This window comes from Oenanthe melanoleuca, chromosome 9 (assembly GCF_029582105.1).
Source record: "Oenanthe melanoleuca isolate GR-GAL-2019-014 chromosome 9, OMel1.0, whole genome shotgun sequence".
NCBI classification, from domain to species: domain Eukaryota; kingdom Metazoa; phylum Chordata; class Aves; order Passeriformes; family Muscicapidae; genus Oenanthe; species Oenanthe melanoleuca.
Genome location: NC_079343.1, coordinates 1,520,026 through 1,540,544, shown reverse-complemented (window position 1 = coordinate 1,540,544; position 20,519 = coordinate 1,520,026). Strand labels below are relative to the sequence as shown.

Here is a 20,519-nt window from a genome sequence, read left to right as displayed (position 1 = left end):
TGTATCTTGTGATATTTTGCAGAAAGCATGTTTTCAAAGAAGTGTTACCTTCTTTAACCAATAAGTCTTTTCTACTTTGTTTTTCCCAATCTATTCTATATATATACCATAGCTTTTCAATAAATTGCTCCTTCTTGCTACCTGAAAGAGTTTTATTACTGTGTTCTTCTCTGCCTCCTAGACTTACAGCAACAATGTACCAGTCAGTATAAATCACTGTCTGAAATTCCTGTACATGCCTTATCGACTGGTGACATCTATATGTGCCCTTACTCCTTATTTATCTGGAATCTCAAGGTCAGAGAAGAATCCTGCATGTGTTTTCCTTCAGCAGTATAAACATCACTTCTCTCTTGCCTCAGCTGCCTGCTTCCCGGTGTGCTGGAGGTGCCCAGGGTGATTGTGGTGCTTCTAGATACTGTGCACTACCATAAGGGCTCTGGTGCTAGTGGCCATCCTGCAGAGCAGGGTTTGCCATCAGCAGCGTTCCACAGCAACCCCTGCATCCAGAGTCTCCTCTGACTCTTGAATTCTGTACCAGCACAGGGAGCAGCCCCTCCTGGTGCCCAGGAGCACAAAGGATGTGGCAGGACCAAGGCACAGGTAGCCTGGCCATCAAAGCCTGCACTTTGCAGGATGGTGGAAAGGTATTTTTGAATCCTGGCCCACAGGTGTAAACAGTATAACCTAGAGCTCAGATATTTTCTTTCAGTTACTTTGATGCCTTGAGAGGCTCCCTGGAACAGAGGCTGGACAGTGTTAAAGGAATAAAGTAGATATTTATTTAAAAGACTTTTAAAGGACATACCTTGAGCAGTGCAAGAGCCTGGCCAAGGCTATAACCAAGATGAGCCCCAGGTCAGGAGTTTTCACACTTTTATATGTTTTGGTTCATTTCCATACTGCAGTTCATTGTCCAATTCCAGCTCCAGGTTCTGCACTCCCATCCTCCCAGATTCTCTCCTCAATTCACTGTTTGCACTTTTTGGGCTGAAGCTGCAGTGGTGTCCTTGGTTCTGGGGCTGTTTTGTGTGACTGAGCTGTGAGGAGAACTTGCTGACACTTTATATGAAGTTCAGAGTTACACACTAATTCAGTACAGAATCTGGAAAATAGGAAAGCTAAAATTTAACGCATCAACTTTGACAAGTTATGCTGCTAAAGTTTCCCAAGGAAGTGCTGGGTCTGCCCTGCACCATATGCATGGCATGTGTGGAGCCACACTTCCAGCAGCAGGGCTAAAAGTCTATCTGGATGTGCTGCTTTTTTATTTTGTTTTTGCACCTTCTCTTTCCTTTTTTTTATTTTTTTTTTTTTTTTTTTTAAGTGAGAAACAGCCTATACTAGTGCTGCTGGGTGAGTCCATCAGGAGCATGGCGAAGAATAGCAATTTCTATAAAACAAGCATGCATGCTGTGAGTTTTAAAGACAGAAAACTTTAATTATCCTTGTCATACCAGTGGTAGTGGCCATGGAGTGGTCTGATACAGAGGATTCATTTGGTGGCCAGGCACTAGAGCAGTAACAGGCTTTTACCCTGAGAGTATTTTGGAAATCATTCCCAAAAAACTGCATCTTGATGCTAAATTATAGTGATGGAGTGACAAGCTTTCCTGATATCCAACCTCCTTGCTATGCTTCTAGTAGAAGAAACTCCAGATATTTTATTAAATCATGAAGCTGTGGGGCTCAGGGTGAGCATGGTCCCAGTCCCCAGTTTGTCACATCAGGGCTCATTTGGAGTAAATTTTGCTGTGATGCTACCAATGCAACCAAGCTTCACAAGCATTGTCATTCCTGGAAAGTGCTTTTTCAGGCACTGCTGAAGTAGGTGCTGTGTGAGCTCTTTTTAGGCCTATTTTGGACATAGTTTAAAAAGTCAGCACACCAGATAGCTGCATCCTGTTGGATACCTTGCCTCCCCTATTGTCTTTTCTCAAGCAAGGATTCAGAGCATGGGCATAGGACATGCTGTAATCAGCATTTATGGGACCCTTACAATAACCTCCTCTTGCACTTCTTGAGGAAACCAACAGTAAGACTGAACATGAAATAATTTCATTTGTTGATCTTAAAAATCCCCTGAATAACAGGATCCAGAATTCAGAGGTACACTCGAATTTCAATGAACAGTCACAAAATGAGAGACCAAATACCCCTCACTATCCCAGACAATTATCTTGAAATCTTAAAAATGCAGAATCTGCACATTGCTTTGTTAAGCAACATCTTTCTGGGGCTATGGGGTGGAGCTTCTTGCCCACAGGAGTGTGGATCAACAGGATAAGGGCTTTAAAATCTGTCCCTGAACTCTCACATTTGTGACTAGAAAGGGCAGTTATTTCTTTTGCATACCTCAGGATGATGAGTTCAGCATCTGAAGGTGTAGAGTGTATTAAGGATGCAGGTACATGTATGATGATAAAACTACACCCAGAAGAACCAAGGGGAAATTGCAAACTTTTAATATGAGTGACACATGGCAAAAATATCCTGCTGCCTCCCTGCTAGGGGTGGTTGACAGCCATACCCCTTCCAGCTCAGGATTGCTCAACATCAGCTAGCTGATTACTGCAGGAAGAAATGTCACACTTCCATTTATTCAAAGCACAGTTCTGGATTTACAGGAAAGAAGGAGTAATGCAGTTTGTAGAAGCAGGCAGGAATGACGTGTGTTTGGATGTGAGCTGGCTCATCATGAGTTCAGTAAAAAGGAAGGTAAGCAATAATTTCTTAAATTTTGCCTAATAGATGCTTTAATTGGAGCCCTGCTGCTGTGAGTCAGACAGCTCCATCAGCCAGATGAGAACACCATCCACAAGTGTAGATGGAGCCTGTGCATGGCCTTCAGCACTCCTCTCTTTGCAGGGACAGGCAGAACTGTGAGAGGTGACAGCCCAAAATCTCTGGCCCTGCCCAGAGCACTCCCTGCCTATGCTGGGATCACAGGATGGGTACAAAAACACTCCATGGCCCACAGGACACTGAGAATGGGAGTTTCTGCTGAGGCCACCTTTCCCTGTTCAGTGTGTGCTGAGTTTTGATGCATCTTTAAAGGTTATTTGGGTTGCTGTGCTGAATTCAGCTCAGATAAGCTCCTAATTCTGCAGCTCCATACAGCAGATAGGGTATGAAATAGGGATATGTTGTTTCTGAATTCTGGGCAGGGCTGGAACTTCTCTGTAGGAGATGTTGCATCTGTCCAGGATTCTGAGGAGCTGGATGCCCTGATGAGAACTACTTTAAAATGTTTCCTTGAATTTATTTTTCCAATTAACTAACCTTTTGCTGGTTGTTTTGGGTGGCGGTTTTTCCCCTAACAAATGTAAGAAAAATATTTGTATTAAATTCCATCAATAAAAGAGCTTTGGATTGAGTGGTTTTCATGTCAGAGTTTTTTGTTTTCATTAAAATGTTCTGTTACCACTAATGGCAGGTGCTGACCAGAGTGGATGAACTCTTTTTTCAGGGTCTCATTCTGGACTGCCTTGCAATGAAATGGTTTGTTGTGCACAGTCTGATTACTACAGACTGACAATCAAACAGGATGACTCAGCCTGCCCCAGACCAAGCTCACTGGACTTTTGAGCCATGTGGATTTCACAGGGGACAAAATTATAATACTCCTGTAAAAGCAACTTCTGGCTCAGAATATTCCTCTGGACCACAAAAGAAAGATCCTGCACGACTTCAGGGCACTGTGACCATGTCAGATGTGCTTTTATCATTGACCTGTGATGATTTACAGTAGAGAGAGGAGAGGGGTTTGGTGTGTTACTATTTCAGGACTGTGCAGTTCACATTCATGGGAAAGGCAATTGTCCCCCAGTCACTCCTTTCCCCATCCCCACCCCCCCCCCAAACAAAATTAAAATTAAAGTGCCAAAACACGAACCCAAGCACTTCAGAGACCCCAGAGAGAGAGACCAGAGCCTGTGGAAGCTCTTCAAAGTCAGGCAGGTGTGGGCTGACTTTGCAGAAGTGAACTGCCACACTCAGAGCTGAGCAGAGCTATCTAAAGTCTGGATTACCACAAAGGTAAGCAAAATTTTGAGACTGTCTTTAACCAGAGTCTGCCTGGAGACAGCTGATGGTCGTGTCTTGGCTGGGACAGCTGCACTCTGCATCTGCAGAGGAAAGGGCAGCTCTTCTGCAGGCAGGAAATCTTTCAAGGATGGGCACTGGCCTCTGCTGACCCCCAGAATGAACATTGACCATGGGCTGGCTGCAGTCAACTGCACTCTTCCTGCCAGCCTGGAAAAACAGGAGAAAGAAACGAGGCTCTGCACAAGGGCTCCACTTGCCCAAGAGCCTGGGCTGGGGAAGTCTGTTCTTGTCCAAGGAAATTTCTCTTGCTCATCTCTCGACCTCCCAGACTGTTGGCTGTGCTCCAAGGAGGATCTCTCTTCCTCCTCCAGAGCACTGATGGGGCTGCAGCAGCATTACCTCCAGGAAATGAGTTAGTGAAAAATTCCCAGTACTCCCCATCCCTCTCTGCCTGTAACAGCTTCCCCTGGGAAATCCCAGCTGCCTCCTGCTGCTGTCATAGTAGGTTATGGCTCACAGGGTAGGTGACACTGGGCTTTCTTCCAGTATTAGGGCACAGCCTTAGGTATTCAGGCACTAATTTAAAGATGATTCAGTTACATTCTGAACTTAACCAGTCTACAGATTGGTCTTTGGACGACAGCAGGTTCTGTAGCAATAGCAAGGGCCTCAAGTTCCCCCACTGATGTTGTGTAACCTCCATGATCTGCAGAAAAGGATTTCCTTATTTTCTTTGTAGAAAGGCTAACATGCTACCCTCCTTTTATTTTTTTCTAGCTGTGATCAAGATAATGTGCAGGGGTGAGGGGAAAAACGTCACTGGTAATCTGATTCTGCTAAGCTTAAAAGTATATGAGTTCTTCTCTTACCTAAAGAACTCTCAGTGCCATTTTCTCCCCCACTTTATAGTCTCAAAGAGCTGAAGACATCAGGAATGTACATAATCACGGATGCTGGTTGTAGGAATCATTCTAGGTCTTCATTCTTCAGACTCCAATCTTCTCTGCAGTGTGAAGAAAACAAAGAAAATTCTACCTGCACTTTATTTTTAGCTTGGCTGGAACATAACAGCAAAGGGAATGGTGTGAATTTTCTCATTGGCATGTTATTGTGCATCATGATCTGGCTTCAGAGCAACTTCCTCCAGTGCCAGCGTGGGAGGAGGTGGGAGGTGAGTGGGGCTGGGTTACCTGTGTCTGTGCATTTGCTGTTCTGCCCCACTGCTGCAAAATAATCCTCACAGCCCTGGGAGGTTACAGAACAGCCTACGTGGGGTTGTGCTGTGCCCAGAGCATGGCGTGGGGCCCTGGAGGCAGAGGAGCAGTGTGCTCAGTCCCCATGACCAAAAACCACATCTGAGAAAGCCCCAGCTGCCAGGACCTGCCACACTGTGTTTCACTCATTCTGCAAAGATTCCAATTCCCTGCCAGGCCTTGGACTGTGCAAAGAATCCAGCCCCCTGCCAGGGCAAAGAGTGACTGCTGTGTTTAATGTGTGCTGTGTACTTAACCCCACACCTTTCCCCTGCCCTGACCCTGCTGCTGTGCACAGAGGCAAACCTGGGCTGCCCTGCTGAGCTGAGCACAAGGGCACCCCAGATCAGCATCAGGCATCCCAGATCAGCATCTGGGCGCTCTCCCTCCTCTGAGACATGAAGGGATGATAGACTGCTGTGCCATCCTAAACTCTGTGCTTGTGCTGGTGGAATTGGAGAAGAAACCATGGCCCACAGGCTGCTGGATTTGTGCTGACCTGTTCATTTGCAGGCAGGATCCAGCTCAGAGTGAGCTACTTCTTTCTTCCATGGGAGGCAACTCAGTGACACAGAATTTTCCAACCAAAAAGATGGGATCTGCCTCTTTTACTTGGGCTGTGTGTAGACTTGCATCTGTAACGTCTGCAAATGAGATCTGAGACAATTGAACCTGCCTAATTGTTGCTGTGTGTACATGCTGTGTGTGTGCCAGCATGGATTATACATCCTCCCTTCTCCTTGTTCCTGCTGCCTGGGGTGTGCTGTTTCTGCCACAGCTAAATGTGTCATATTTTTATTGAATAGCAACGTCCCAACTGAAGAGATAAATACAACACAGGCATAATGAATCATGGGCTCTGTGGACTTGCTCAGCCCCAGGAGGCTGGAGCAGGCCAAGGGATGAGACACCATGGTCTAACTCTTGTTTTCTTCACTTTTGCCTGCAAACTGCACCCATGGGAATTCAGAGAACAATACCCATCCTGCCTGTGCAAGAATCCAAGGATCCTAAAGAGGCCAGGATGAAAAGCATGTGCAGGGGGCAAGAGGGCTAAGTGGCATAGGGCTGTTCTCTGAGGAGGGGTCTGGCTGCTGCTGCTGCTGCCTGGGGAGCCTGGCCAGGGGCTGGAGGGCACTGATCTTACCAAAAAATCCTTGGTCATGCTGAACATGAACCTCTAAGGGCACTCCCACTATGAGAAGAATAAATGAAATGAAGAATACAGACAGAAGTGTACTTGTGCACACCGTGCAACCCTTTTCCTCTGCTCAGGGCAGGGCAGCCTTCAGGACAGATGGGAAAAGGCAAAGCTTGACTGGGGAAAAGCCAGAGATGGGCAGCAAGGAAGAGTGGAGGACTTGGAAACATGAGCTGTGAGGGCAGGAGGAATGAACTGGCATCAGTAAATTCAGAAGAAGGAGGATTAGGGAGACAAGTTAAGCCTTTAAGTGTACAAAAGACGACCACAGAGTAAGGCTGTAAGGTCTCCCACTGGGGATAGGGGAAAATTACAATAATATTTTTGAAAAGACATTGAGAGAAACTTTCCAACTGCAGGATAAATAAGGACTGGAAAATATACAGGTTGGCATATCTCCACCAACAAATGTTTTTAAGACCAGGTTAGACAAACTTCTGTCAAGAATGCGGGTTTTGGCAGCAAAGACAATGTGGGGTGTTAAGATTAATTTCTTTTTTTTTTTGTTGGCTGGTTTCACTGTGCAGAAGCCAGAAGCTTCTGGAGAGAATTTCTGCCATTGCACAGGGTGAAGGTATTCATGGACATCCTGAGCATGGTGGGAATTCCCTGTGAGCTGCTCTGCCCAGCCTGTGTAGTTTCTCTTCAGTTTAAGGACAGTCAGGCCAGGCAATAGAGGAGGTGGCAAGTTTTCATCATTAAGCTATTAGAGCTTTAAGCAAAGAGCTAAGAAATTGAAGATGTGGCAGAATATTTTTTCATGTAAAAGCGACTCAAACCCACCTTTACAGGCCTCTCAGTAAAGGAAGGAGTCTTTGAGGGAGATTCCGTTTAAAAGCCCCATAAAAGCATTATCTCTTTTTCTTGAACTTCTAATATTAGCAGGCACAGAGCATAAATATTAATCACTTCACTGGGCAGCTGAGTGCTGCTCTGTCACATTTCTAGCACTGCACAGGTAAGTGTGCCCCTTCCCCACTGATTCAGTCATGACTGAAGTCACACACACATCCCCCAGAAAATCAGTAGTGCTGGGACAGCAGCAGCAGCTGCCAATGCTGGAGGTGGTACAGGAATCCCTGAACTGGCCTGGGACAGGACAAGAGCATGCTTGGACAAGAGCCACATTTATATGCTGTTCTTCAGACTCTGCCCATCTCTTTAGAGTGACAAATCAAGAGGGGGGACTGTGACTTCCAGCACTTTTCCCTGAACTGCTTGTTCTGCAGCATAGGAAAAAATGACTTGAACGAAGATGCTGATGCCAGCTTTGTTCTCCAGGAAGAAGCTCTGCTGGAAGGTAGGAGTCATGAGCCTGAAAAAGCCAGCACAGCTCAGCACAGCCCTCTGGAATCCGGATCCTCATCCCCCCTGTGGTCTCCTGCTGCTGCTTGCCCGGGGGCATGGCAAGGTGAGTGGGTGAGGTTCAACCCCAGAGGCTCCTGGGCTCCAGCACATTGCTTGCAGTTATCTCCAGAATTTGTAAGAGTTTCCAAAACTAGGGGAATGGTTTTATCCACCATGGGTGGTCCCTGTTCAGGTACCCTCATGGTCTGAAACCTCACTACAGCAAGAAGGGAGGGATGAGCAGTCTGTGTGTGTGTGTGTGTGTGTGTGTGTGTGTGTGTGTGTGTGTGTTTTGGGGAAGTGAACAGTGGTTTGGTGATTTCTGTACTACCCAGGCAGGTGAAATTGTTAAATTATGCTTCTTTCTGCAAGCAGCACAGCACAAGGGGAATCTGAGATGGAGCCAAGGAGTGGTGAGAAGGGGACTTCTGCGAGAAGGGTGTGGATAGAGGAAGAGGCAAAATGCAAGCCCCATGTGTTCCTGACCTGAAGCCCTGATGGGGAGGGCAGGGGGCTTTTGTGCAGCTGCTTGCACTGACAGCAGGCACCTACCTCCACACAGTCTGAGTACAAAAGAACTGAGAAGATGCTGAGTGAAGGATCTCAGCCCAGGCTAAGACCTTTCTGAGCAAACATCCACATAAACATACCTCAATTAGTGGTAAGTGTGGGCTGGCCAGCTGCCCATCTCACTTATGTCCCTACTCAAGAGAGCCACAGGAACTCATCTGCCTTCAGGTTTAGCACATGTGTGAGGCTTAACCAGCTTTTAAAGGCCAGGAAATGTCCTAACCCACTTTGCCTGTCCAGGAAAGTGTCTGCCTGCTGTGAAACCCCAGCTTCAGTGCTCATGCTCCAAGAGCAGCACTCGCAGCCAAGGGCTCTGAAGGGCATGGGCTGTGTAAACCCACCCAAGACACCAGTCCTGCACCTTGTCCAGGCAAGCAGGCTCTGCCTCCCTGATTCTCTCGGGCAGTGCATCAAACTGCTGCAGGGAACATCCCATCCAGCCCCTTTGCAGGCAGGGAGGGGCACCAGGAGACATGAAAGCCACAATTCTCCCCTGCCAGTTCTCCTACAGCACCTGGCTCAGACTGGTACCACCCGTAATGGGAGTACCTGGAGAGTGCTCAGGGCTGCAGTGTGAACCTGAGTGCTGCAACAGCTCTGTGGGCTACTTATTTTCTGAGGGTTTCTTTTGTAATAATTTTGTGTTTTTATTTTATAATCACACTTTTATTTTGGAATATTTATTATGTATCCTAGGTGCTGTTTCATGTTCTCTGATGTAGCAAAGCCCTTGTGGAGGCCTTGCTCCGTCCAGTCACAGCAGAGAGGTCCATTGTGCGAGGGAGCATCATCTCTAGCCAAGGTGGAAGTAATGCACAGTGAGATGCTGATTTTGGACACAAACTTGTAGGATATAATTCCACATCAGATGCTGACTCCTTTCGAGTTGGAAAAACAGGGATGAACCCCAGAAACAGTTTGCTTGCTCTTTCCAGCTAAGCACTGGAAGCACAGCAGCTGGGATAGGCACAGTGGTACCATGTCCTGCAGCCCCAATGGGGGCTGGCACTGATTTAAGCAGAGCATTTGTTCAAGCTTGCATGCCAGGGCTCAGAGTTGGAGCTTTTATGATCACAATAATCAGGTTGCCTTGCCTAATTACTACATAGCTTGGCAAAGTGTATTGCACACTGCTCATGCTTTTGTTTGCAGAAAAGAAGGTGAAAGTAGTTGAAGGCTGTAGCCTTTGTTCTGGCTTGCATGGCCAAGGCTCAGAGTTTGAGCTTTTACGATCACAATAATCGCGTTGCCTTGCCTGGACCCTGATTACTGTGCAGCTTGGCAAAATGTATTGCACACACTGATCCCTGCTCGTGCTTTTGTTTGACAGAGAAGAGGCCAAAGGTAGTCGAAGGCGGTAGCCAGCTGCAGGCAGGCAGTAGCCATGTGGCCCCTTCCCCACGCTGGGGGTGCGCTGAAGGAGCCCCGGCCCGCAGGCTCTCCCTGGGCAGCGCTGAAATTGGGCTGGGGGAAGCTGCCTGGGCTCGCTAATGAACTATCGATGTGTGTGCGGTGTGTATTCGCCATGAGCCCGTAGTGATGGAGGTAGATCAGCCTTGCCAGCGCTGGGCTCTGCCCGTGTCCCTAACGCGGCACGATGGCTTTCTGTGCCTTCCCACACGGAGCCCCGAGGCGGGCACAGGGCCGGCGCTGGGCTCTGCCCGTGTCCCTACCGCGGCACGATGGCTTTCTGTGCCTTCCCACACGGAGCCCCGAGGCGGGCACAGGGCCGGCGCTGGGCTCTGCCCGTGTCCCTACCGCGGCACGATGGCTTTCTGTGCCTTCCCACACGGAGCCCCGAGGCGGGCACAGGGCCGGCGCTGGGCTCTGCCCGTGTCCCTACCGCGGCACGATGGCTTTCTGTGCCTTCCCACACGGAGCCCCGAGGCGGGCACAGGGCCGGCGCTGGGCTCTGCCCGTGTCCCTACCGCGGCACGATGGCTTTCTGTGCCTTCCCACACGGAGCCCCGAGGCGGGCACAGGGCCGGCGCTGGGCTCACCGGGGCTGCTGCCGGCTGCGGGGCGCTCTGTCCCGGGGTGCGCGGCACCGAGCGACCCCTCGCTGCCGGCCCGCTGCCACCCCCGCTCCCGGCCGAGGAGCACCGCGCCGTGCCGGGGACTGCCGCCGCTCCTCCCCGCGGCGGTGCCGAGGGGCGGGGATGGCGAGGAGGATGCCCCGTGCCCGCCGAGGCAGCCGGGCTGGCGGCGGCGCCTCCCCCGCCTCAGCCGCGGCCCCCGCCTCCCCTCGCCTCAGCGCCTTAAACGCCTCGGCCGCGGCGGCAACAAAGGCGGGCGGCGGCCGGGAGTGAGGGGCCGGCGGCGGGCGGCCGGGGGTCGGTGAGTGGGCGAGGGGCAGCGGGGCCGGGCTGGCGGGGAGGGAGCCACCGAGGGTGGGCGAGGGCTGAGGGGCCGCGGGGCCGCAGGTGCGGCGGGAGGACGGGGAGTGCCGTGCCCCGGCCGGTGAGGGGGATCTCCGGCCGGTGAGGGGGATCTCCGGCCGGTGAGGGGGGCTCCGGCCGGTGAGGAGGATCTCCGGCCGGTGAGGGGGATCTCCGGCCGGTGAGGGGGGCTCCGGCCGGTGAGGAGGATCTCCGGCCGGTGAGGGGGATCTCCGGCCGGTGAGGGGGATCTCCGGCCGGTGAGGGGGATCTCCGGCCGGTGAGGGGGATCTCCGGCCGGTGAGGGGGGCTCCGGCCGGTGAGGGGGATCTCCGGCCGGTGAGGGGGATCTCCGGCCGGTGAGGGGGATCTCCGGCCGGTGAGGGGGATCTCCGGCCGGTGAGGGGGATCTCCGGCCGGTGAGGGGGGCTCCGGCCGTGAGGGGGGCTCCGGCCGGTGAGGGGGGCTCCGGTGGGCAGGGCGGGGCGGGCCAGCTCCGCTGCGGCGGAACTTCTGTTAATTCTTACTGTTCGTGCTTGTAACCCCGTCAGTATAAACTTCTGAGCACGGCAGATGTGTGTGGCGGCTGCCCGTCCCCCCTGCTCCGCTGCTCTCGCCGCGGTTTGGGCAGCGCTGAAGGCGGAGGTGGCTGCGGAGCCCGGTGGCACCGGGGAGAGAGGATGGGCAGGGGTGAGGCAGCCCCCGGCCCCTGCCTGCCCCGGTTCGTGTCGCCCTCGCCCGCAGGGACCCGCCAGTCCTAGCACGGGATTTGCCCTGTGAGTGATTTTAGAAGTGGCTGCGCTCGTCTCTACTAGCGCACAGCAGGTCAGGCTGCAGAGAGAATAAATAATGTGTAGCGTGTTTTTTGTACTCGTCTTCCAGGGCGAATCTCTGTTCCTGCATTTATGAGTCCCCGGTAAATCAGGGCAGTGGGTGGTGACCAGGGGGTGAAGGAGTGGGAATTGCTGCTGCTGCTGCTTTGTGCTGTTTCCATATCTGCTTGCTGCAACTGGATCTAATCACTGACAGTGTTAAAACAGAAATATATGCGAGGGGAAAGGTGCCATGGCAGAGCAGCTGGATGTAGCAGGAGATTTTCTTGGCTGTGAGGGAGTGAGAAACCAGAGCTGCCTATTAATGTGTGAGGAATGAGTGTAACTCTCTCTGTGTGACTCCTCCTTTAGTGGCACACTCACAGGGCTGCACTTGCCTCAAGACTGGTAGCTAACCTGGAATACTTTTTCTGAGGTGGGATAAGTTTAAATAGATAAGAGTGCTGTGATGCAAGGCTGCATCATCCTCCTGCTCTCAGAGGGGAGTCAGTGGAGGAGACCCCAGCAGAATGGGGTAAGTGTACATAAGGTGTCTTACTGAGGGGGAAAGGGGCAGCTTTGTCCTTGGCTTTTGCTGCAAAAGCTGAGTGTTCCACTGACCTTGGCTGTGTATCTTGGAAAGTTCTCCTCATCTCCTGGTGTCCAGGACAAAATACAGACACTCGTCCCTTGTGTTTCATCACAGTGCCCTGGGTCACTGTGCCAGGGAAGGTTTAGGAGGAGCTTCTATAGATACCAGTGATACTAAGTGCTCTCCAGGAGGAAGAATATTAGCAGGAAAAATCCTTCCCAAAAGGCCCCTGGGACAGAGGCCAGGAGTGTCTAATGAGGCAGACTTTTCCTGTTAGCTGCAGTTCTTGCTGTGGGAAGGTGAGGGCCTTTTGGGGGTTGCAGTGAGCCAGTGGGGATCTCAGAGGGCAGACAGCCCATGGCTAGGTCTGCTCTGGGCAGCTGATGGCCTCACCTGGGCATGGACCACTGCTGTGGAGGTGATGCAGCTGCTGAGTCAAGGCAAATCATCTGTTTTCTTCTGGTTCAGCAAATAAATCGGATTGGTGATGGTGCTGCAGGGATGAGCAGCTCTGTAGTGCCAAGGTTGCACTGTTGGTGTTGGGGACAGGACTGTGCAAAGCTGCATCTTGGCTCCAGATAAATCTGTCCACTGCTTTTCTTCTCTCATTTAGTGGTTGCTTCTGTTAGCTTACCTAAATATGGTGGAAGGAGCTGTGTATTGTGGGGTCCTCTGCCGAAATGTGTGCCTCTGGCAAAAGTGGTGCATGGCCTGAAAATGGGGCTGGACACATTAGTGAGCTGCCACATTATCACTGGAGCTGCAGTGCTCAGCTGGGTGTGTTTGTGTCTCTGCTGGCAGCAAGTGTGGGGTTAGGTGTCAGAAAGAGGAATATCTGATCATATCTACTTGATTCCTGGACACAAAAATATTTGTTGATGGGGCTTTGAGCAGGCTGCCTGCTCTGTTGGCTGCTGTTTGTGTGCTCTGTAACTTGGTTAAAACCAAGGAGTGGAAATGCAGGTGTATCATTGTTCACAGAGACCTAGGGACAAAACTGGTGAGTACTTCAACCTTGTTTTGCAGTGACTGCTGGCAGACTCATCTCCTGCAGGAGCTGGGAATCCATGAGAGGAATTAGAGGTGCCAGTATGAGGTGGGCAGGGGTGGCCTAATGAAGGGCAGAGCAGATGCAGTAACGTTCTGTATCTTCACTGTCCTTGAGTGTGCAAAGAAGCTGCTGCAGGAGCAGATCACTGTGCATGCAGAGGTTTGTGTCCCTGTGGCTCTGCTGGAGGACAGCCCTGTGCTGAGAGGTGTGTCCCCAGTACCCACACAGGCCCCCCAACCACAGCACCTGGGCAGCATGGGAATGGACCAGGCTGTGCTGCCCTTTGCTCTCAGGCTGACTGATGTGCAGGAGGTGATTGAACTCCAGTTCTTTGACTGCCAGTGCTTCTCCTCACACCCTTCCTCTGTTGCATTGGCAGTTTTTGGAAGGGCAGAAATGATGCTGCAGTTGTGATCCTAGTCCCTTTCCACAGGAGAGGTTCAGTGGCGTGCACAGCTGCCAGTGAAAATGTCATTTTCCTGTTCTCTACTCAAGGTTCGTAAAGATCACTGTAAAAGGTCTGACAGAATTGTTTTGATGATCTTTTACAAAGTATCCAGACCTTTTCTCATAGCCCTCAGATTTTGGAAGAGTGATGTAAGTCACAATGTTGCACAGGATTAGCAATCAGAGAGCATTATGAATCAATCTAATACTTTGTCTTAGCCATAGCTGACCTACATATTACAGCTTTCACTGTAACTGCTTCACCAAGGACAGGCTTTGCTTCTGAGGGTAAGGCAGCCCAGTGGCTGGACAGGTTTGTGTTTGAAGAACATTCCTGGTGGCTTCAGATGTGCTTGAAGTCTGTGCTGCTTGACTGGGTAACTTGTCACTGAAGTGTGAAATACAAGTGGTTCCTTTGAATGTTCTTTTAATTATAATTGTACTGATGGAAAAACTAGAAGATGAAATGAGATGCTTTCTGTATAAAGTGCTCTTAGATGTCGAGCCAGCAGGGATCATTGTTATCAGTTCCTCTAATCACTTGTGTGATTAAAAGCCTTGGAAGAACTTACATGTTTGAGCCACTTTCTTGTAGGTAACAATGAAGGTTTACTGCCTTTCTGAATGTGTGCTGTAGCTCAGCCTCTGGTGAGCTGTGAACCCAAAGCTTCTGTAAAATCTCTCCCTGTGGGTCACTGATAGCCCTGAGTGTGAATGCACATCTGCCTGTTCCACTTGCAGATGAGTTTTCCTGCTGATTCCCAGAGCAACAAGGCAAATGATGATCAAAAAGAGAGTCCAGAACTGTGTCTGCAAAGCAGTGACTTGGCTGATTTAAGGCAGCACTTAAGCCCATTCCTACCTGTCATTATGATCCCAGCTCTGCAGGACAGATTCTTTGGTTTGAGGGATGCTGGAAGCAATGAGAAATGCATGTACTGGTGTGTGTTAGCATGGACCATGGTAGTGGAGTGTGTGTACAGCAGCATGTTCACATGCAGATCTTTTGTATGGAACATCATTTGGGTCTGTGGGTGTTGAGGAGCTCTTCTGTGAAACCAGAACAGAGGTGGTCTGCCCTGTAGTTTTTTTGTCTCAGCAGGTTCCAAGCTGTGTCTTTGCCTAGCTTGGGTTTGCTGGTCCCTCTGCAGCATTTGAAAGCTTCCTGGGGTACTTGGCTTGGGGTGTCTCTGAAATTAGGAGCTCTGTCACCAAGTAATCTATTTATTTTTTTTGGTTGGTCTTTTTTTTTTTTTTTTTTTTTTTTTTTTTTTTTTTTTTTTTTGCTTTTGCTTGTGGTCTCTTGCTCACAAGCTCCCACAACCTCCGTTCTCAAACAGAGGTTGGTGTAGAAAGCTGCAGCACAGCATCTTGCAGTTTCCTTTTCTATAAATAACTACAATAAAAGGGTCTGTCTGTGAGACTGGAAACATTGCACATAATATCTCACATTCTAACAGCAGGATGCTGAGGTGCGGGGAGGTCTCTGCTTTTCTCCCTTGTCTCCAGTGCCCCAGACTCCTTTGCCTGGGAATGGTGTTTCTGTACAGGCAGAAGGGAGCTCTGTGCCAGACTGTGCTAACGTTTCTCTGTGCTCCTGATGTGTGTTAGCTCTGGGAACTGGCAGCTACTGAAAATGAGCTGAGCAAGGCTGCTCCTGCTGCCTCAGTGCTGCTGAGGAAGTGGAGAACCCAAATGCACCCAGCACAGGATGCCAATCTCTCTGGCTACGTCCCACACTGATCCCTGGGCACTGGTGGGCTTGTTTGTCACAGAGCCCAGCTTCTGCTTGGGACTCCTGGGGCTGGCAGAAACTGGAAACAAGCTAATGCTGCTCCCTTCTTAAATATTGCATCCATTCTGCTGACAGTGGCTGCAGCACTTTGGGTTTTCAGCTGTAAAATTTTGCAGAAAAATAGAAGTTGTTGACAGCAGTGATTAATTTTTTAATATGCACTGCAGCCTGCCCTGGGTGTCTTTGCGGTACAGCATTTGCTGATTAGGAAATCAGACGGGTTCCAATCAGCCTGACTGTGTTGACTGGATTTTCTGCAAATACCCTGTGTGTGCCAGCTGAGTCCCAAGTGTGTGGGGAGAGTGTGATGACCCTCACTGCCATGGAATGACAATAGAAAATGCCATGGCAGTTGTGCAGCAATGACAGCTTTCTGAAATGGATTTCCTTGGGACTAAAAGACATCTGCAGTTTGATTTCCCCCTGCCAATCTCAAGGACTTTAACCTTGAAATAACATTCAATGTACAACATCAGAGTAACGACTTTTTAGTTCTAAATTTGTTTGTAAGGGAGAATCCTTAGGAAAGGCTGCAAGCAGAGCTCTGTTGCCTGAGCTGCTCTCTTCCAAAGGCATAGAGCATCCCAAAAGCAATTAGTTTATATCTTAAATGAATAAAAAACTTATCAGAGAGGATGTCTTTATGCTGTGAGCTACACTGCCTAGCAAGACTGAAAATTTGAGTGTGATCCTTTGTTAACTAAGTTGGGGTCATGTTTATTTATTTGGTTGGTTTTTGATTTTATCTCCTTCCCTTACAATTAAGTTCTTCCTAATTTCAAGATTCTACTTTGGTCCAGGGATGGATGATCGCTGTATTAATTCTGTGGTCCTGCCATTCTTTGTGATTGCAAGGGGTCTTAAAGAAATTAGAAATTTAGACGTACAAGATTGTAATTGTTGGGATAAAATCTCCCTGTGGTGTCATGAGGCCCCACCTGGAGGGCTGCACCCACCTGGTCTGGGATCCACAGCACAGGAAGGGCATTGGCCTCTTGGAGCAAGTCCAGAAGAGGCCACCAGGATTATTAGAGAAATGGAGCCCCTCTCCTGTGAGGAAAGGCTGAGAGAATTGGGATTGTTCAGCCTGGAGAAGAGAAGGCTTCAGGGTGACCTCACTGTACCTGCAGGGAGCTACAGGAAAGGTGGAGAGAGACTTTTTACAAGAGCTCAGGGGGACAGGACAAGGAGAAATGGCTCCAAACTGACAGAAAGCAGGTTTAGTTTGGGTATTAGAAGAATTTCTTCCTTGTGAGGGTGGGGAGGCCCTGGAACAGATTTCCCAGAGAAGCTGTTGCTACCCTGGATTCCTGGAAGTGTCCCAGGCCGGGCTGGATGGGGCTTGGAGCAGCCTGGAATAGTGGAAGGTGTCCCTGCCCATGGCAGGGGGTGGAACAAGATGGTCTTTAAGGTCTCTTCCAACCCAAAACCTTCTATGGTGATTCCATGATACTTTATATTTTTTGGGTTGCTTATATTTTTATGTAAATTTGTACTTCTCCAGCAGACCTTCAGTGTAAATAATTGTCAGGGAGTTGGACACTTTGTAAGTGAGGTCCATTAGCAGAAATGTAGCAAAGATGGAAATATTGTGTTCTAGATCCTCTGGGCTGGTATTTCACAGGCAAGGCTGATGAATACTTTATATGTTTTATGAGAGTGTGGAAGGTGCTGGATGGATTTTGCTCTCATCCAGATGATGGTGTCTGTGAATATAAAGCTTGTTTCTTATTAACAGCTGTTCTTGCAGTCTCAAAATCCACTTTTCACAAATGCTTATGTCCATGAGAGTGTTGCTTTCTTGGGAAGATCATTGAAGAGTGACTGGTTGTATCTTAACACATTCCTTCCAGAGCTTGATAACATTTATTTATGAAGTCTGTAGCTGCCTAGGGAGCTGCCTTGCACCTTTCTGAATAGAGCCCATTGTGGAGGGAAACCTCCTCCCCAGTGAGGGATGTGTTAGGACTTGCCTCCAACAAATGCTGCAGGGGCAGGTTTCAGTTGGACAAGGATGGCATTCAGGGTGAAGGAATTGGGAACAGAGATGAAATAGTCCCAAGGATGTGTTTTAGTATTGGAGGCAGGGGGATTTCCAAAGGCAAAAATGGAATTGGTAGAAATAAATGTTGATTTTGCTGGCAACATGAAAGGGTATTTTTAGAGATACAGGAGTCCCCAGTTGGAGAGGAAGGGCAATGGCTGGAATGTCTTGTGTGATGGGTCAGTCAGACTTTCTGCTAATGGGATAAAGTGAGGGATCACTGACAATTTTAGGATCTTCAAATTTAATGTAATGTTTGTTTAAAGAGCAGCTGTCCTGAACGCAGCTACCTGTAGATTGACTAGTATAAAAAGGTGATGGAGCCTTGGAGTTGGGTAGTGGTTCCATGTGCTGTGTGCTTGGACCACTGCCAGGCTGCCTGCCTAAAGCAGAGGGGTCTGAGCAGAGCAGAAAGGTGGGGGAGCTGAGTGGATGCAATGTAATTTTCTGTAGATTAATCTGCTGATTTTCAGAGCAGTTGTTACTTGTGTGTTCTGTTTTACTCTTAAGTAGCATAGGGTAGGTGTGGAGTGGCAATTATTTTAGGTTCTGTGGATGTGGCTCAGCAATTTCAAATGTGGTTAGAAGTGTGTTTTTAAAAAGTTGAGGTGAACTCCTTAAAGTCTGCACCTGGGGTAACAGTCATTAATTTTAAAGTGTGATATAGCTCCCCTCTCCCTTTCCACCCTCAATTTTGGAAACTTCTCACCCCTTTGTAAATCACTTTGCAAAACACCCATCTCTTGATAATGAACTACATGTTCTAAGGTTAAGAAGTTTGCTTAGTTACTAAGGGAGTGCAGCTGGGTAACTATTTATTAGATATTAATGGATGAATTGTTTAATTAGACAGATAATCATATGCTTGCAATCTAAGGTGAAAAATTCAGAAAGGTTAATTAAGGAATGGTTAGAAAATCTGATGTCAGAAATTGTGTTAAGTTTCAGCCTGGACTCTCTTAATTAAAATTAGTTTAGTTGATGCTGGAAGTGAATGGAAATGAAGGAAATTTAAGCTTACCATGGTCACAGATGTGGGAGTGTACCAAGGTCAGTTATGCATATTAACTCGTACTTTCAGAATTAATTCCTGGCAATAATTTGGCTTGATTTTTCCTGTCTGTCTTCATGCAGACAACACTCGGGAAGCCTTATTTATTTGAGGTATTGCAGAAACACCTTTTTCCCCTCACTATTCCTTTGCAACCTCTGAGGGGAGATTTTATGCTGGGTGAGGAACAGCAAGTCAAACCCTGCAGATGATGTTTCAAATGCTTAATTGTGCATCTAAACATTGTCCTGCTGCTGCCAGTGCCTCACCTCAGTGAGGCGTTCCCTGGTGTGACAGTCGTGTCCTGGCACATGCGGGGTGGGATCCAAGGAGGGGAACACCTCGGTGGGGTGGCTGGGGCAGGAGAGGGGCAGCTCTGTCACTGCTGCTGTGTCACAGCTGCTTGTCCAGTGTGTCAGAGCTGCCCTGCTTTGAAGGACAGGTGTCTGCCAATTAAGGCAGAGGCTTCTCTTTGAAATGGAGAATATAAACCTCTTTCCTCTAAATTATTATTATAATTCTGAAATGAAGAGACTCTTAGGCAAAGATATGGGAATTAGGAATAACAGTTCTTTACTAGGAAAATTAAAATAGAAATGCAGTATTACAAAGAACAATCCCAGCCCTGCCAGAGTCAGAATCCAAGCTGACACCCGTCAGTCAGTCAGGGTGTTGGTACAGTCCCATTCAATGGTGGCTGCATCCTCCTGCAGTGGCAGATGTGGTTCAGCTGGAGCAGTGCTCCTGGAGAAGGTGCAGTTTTCCTCTGAAGCTCCAGGGATGATGTGGAAAGGTCTGGCTTTCCTCTGGAATCCAGTGGAAGGGCTGTAACTTGCTGTCCAAAATCTCAGTTTTTATCTGGGTAGGAAAGGCTTGGCTGCTCCCCTGGCTGGAGCATCTCCCAGTGGGATGATGGAATTTTATCAGTCATGCCCTGGGACTGAATGGGCCAGCAGCAGATGATAACTTCCTGGAGGGAGGATGGGCTGTGGGAAAGATAAAGATGATTGCCCAGCTGGTTTAAAGATGGCCCATTAGCAGATAATATGTGTCAGGAGATCAGGGTCACTGCCCCACCCAGCTCCAACAGATGGGGACAGAATTCACATTTCTGGTCACATCTGTATTGCAGCTGGTCACGGCCACTGTGTCACCGCCGCTTGTCCGGTGTGTCAGAGCCCCCTCGGCCGGGAGCTGAGCTCACAGAACCAGCGCTGCTGTCACAAGATCTCTGCACTTCCTTCCCACGTTCTACCCACGTGGATTTCCCCTGGTTGCAGTAACTCCCTAATTTGGAGGAAAACAGACGTGGGGTGTGGTTAAACGCTAGGCAGGGCTCCCAGTGAGAGGGGAGCAGCTGTGAGCCTGTTGCCAGCCCCGCCACATTCCCCCGAGAGCTTGTGGTGTTCTTGGCCAGCTGGTGCTGGGCACTTCAGGGTGGTGGTGATGGCTTTTGGAGAGCGTGGGCTGCCCTGAGCCCACCTGCCAGGGTTTCAGTAACCACAGGCTATTTGTGGCTTGCTTTTTGCATCACTGGCTTCTTTTCTGAAGTGAAAAACAGGCTGGGTGAGAAGGCGATCATATCCTGCTTCTCTTCATCTGAGATTTCTCCCCAGACATGTTTCAATGCTGTGTCTTACAGTCTCGAAATTGTTTTAGGGCATTTCCTTTGGCCAAATTTCTGGCTAGCCATTTGCTTCAAGAAACCTTATCCTTCCAGTATTGCTCCTTCTAGCCCCTTTCACCCCCTGCCAGATTCCTAAGCAGCCATCTCTTAGACAGCTTTTGGTCTCTCTGGTCCTTGAGCATCTTTTAGCCCTCCCACATACTCAGCTTTCTTTTTCTTAGGTTTCATGAAAACAAACTCTTGGGGAAAAAAAAATCCAAACCCAAAAATACTGCTGTGAAAACCCCTACCCACTCTCCAAATG

General features: G+C 49.1%; 2 protein-coding genes across 4 annotated transcripts in view; one reads left to right on the top strand and one right to left on the bottom strand.

Annotated features, from left to right (window-relative positions):
- Positions 1-10,414: 10,414 nt before the first annotated feature.
- Positions 10,415-12,601, bottom strand: LOC130256925 (basic proline-rich protein-like). Its single transcript, XM_056499089.1, has 2 exons — positions 12,594-12,601; positions 10,415-11,429 (listed from the first exon to the last, which is right to left on the bottom strand). The coding sequence occupies exons 1-2, from the start codon at positions 12,599-12,601 to the stop codon at positions 10,415-10,417; spliced, it is 1,023 nt and encodes a 340-aa protein (XP_056355064.1).
- The window catches only part of ST6GAL1 (ST6 beta-galactoside alpha-2,6-sialyltransferase 1), a 44,873-nt gene continuing 34,946 nt past the window's right edge, over positions 10,593-20,519 (top strand). For 2 of the 3 annotated variants that reach the window (XM_056498598.1, XM_056498601.1), the window contains exon 1: positions 10,593-10,755. The gene's annotated coding sequence lies outside the window, so the exon portion shown is untranslated. The remainder of the gene's footprint in view (positions 10,756-20,519) is intronic. The other variant, XM_056498600.1, reaches the window with a different exon arrangement.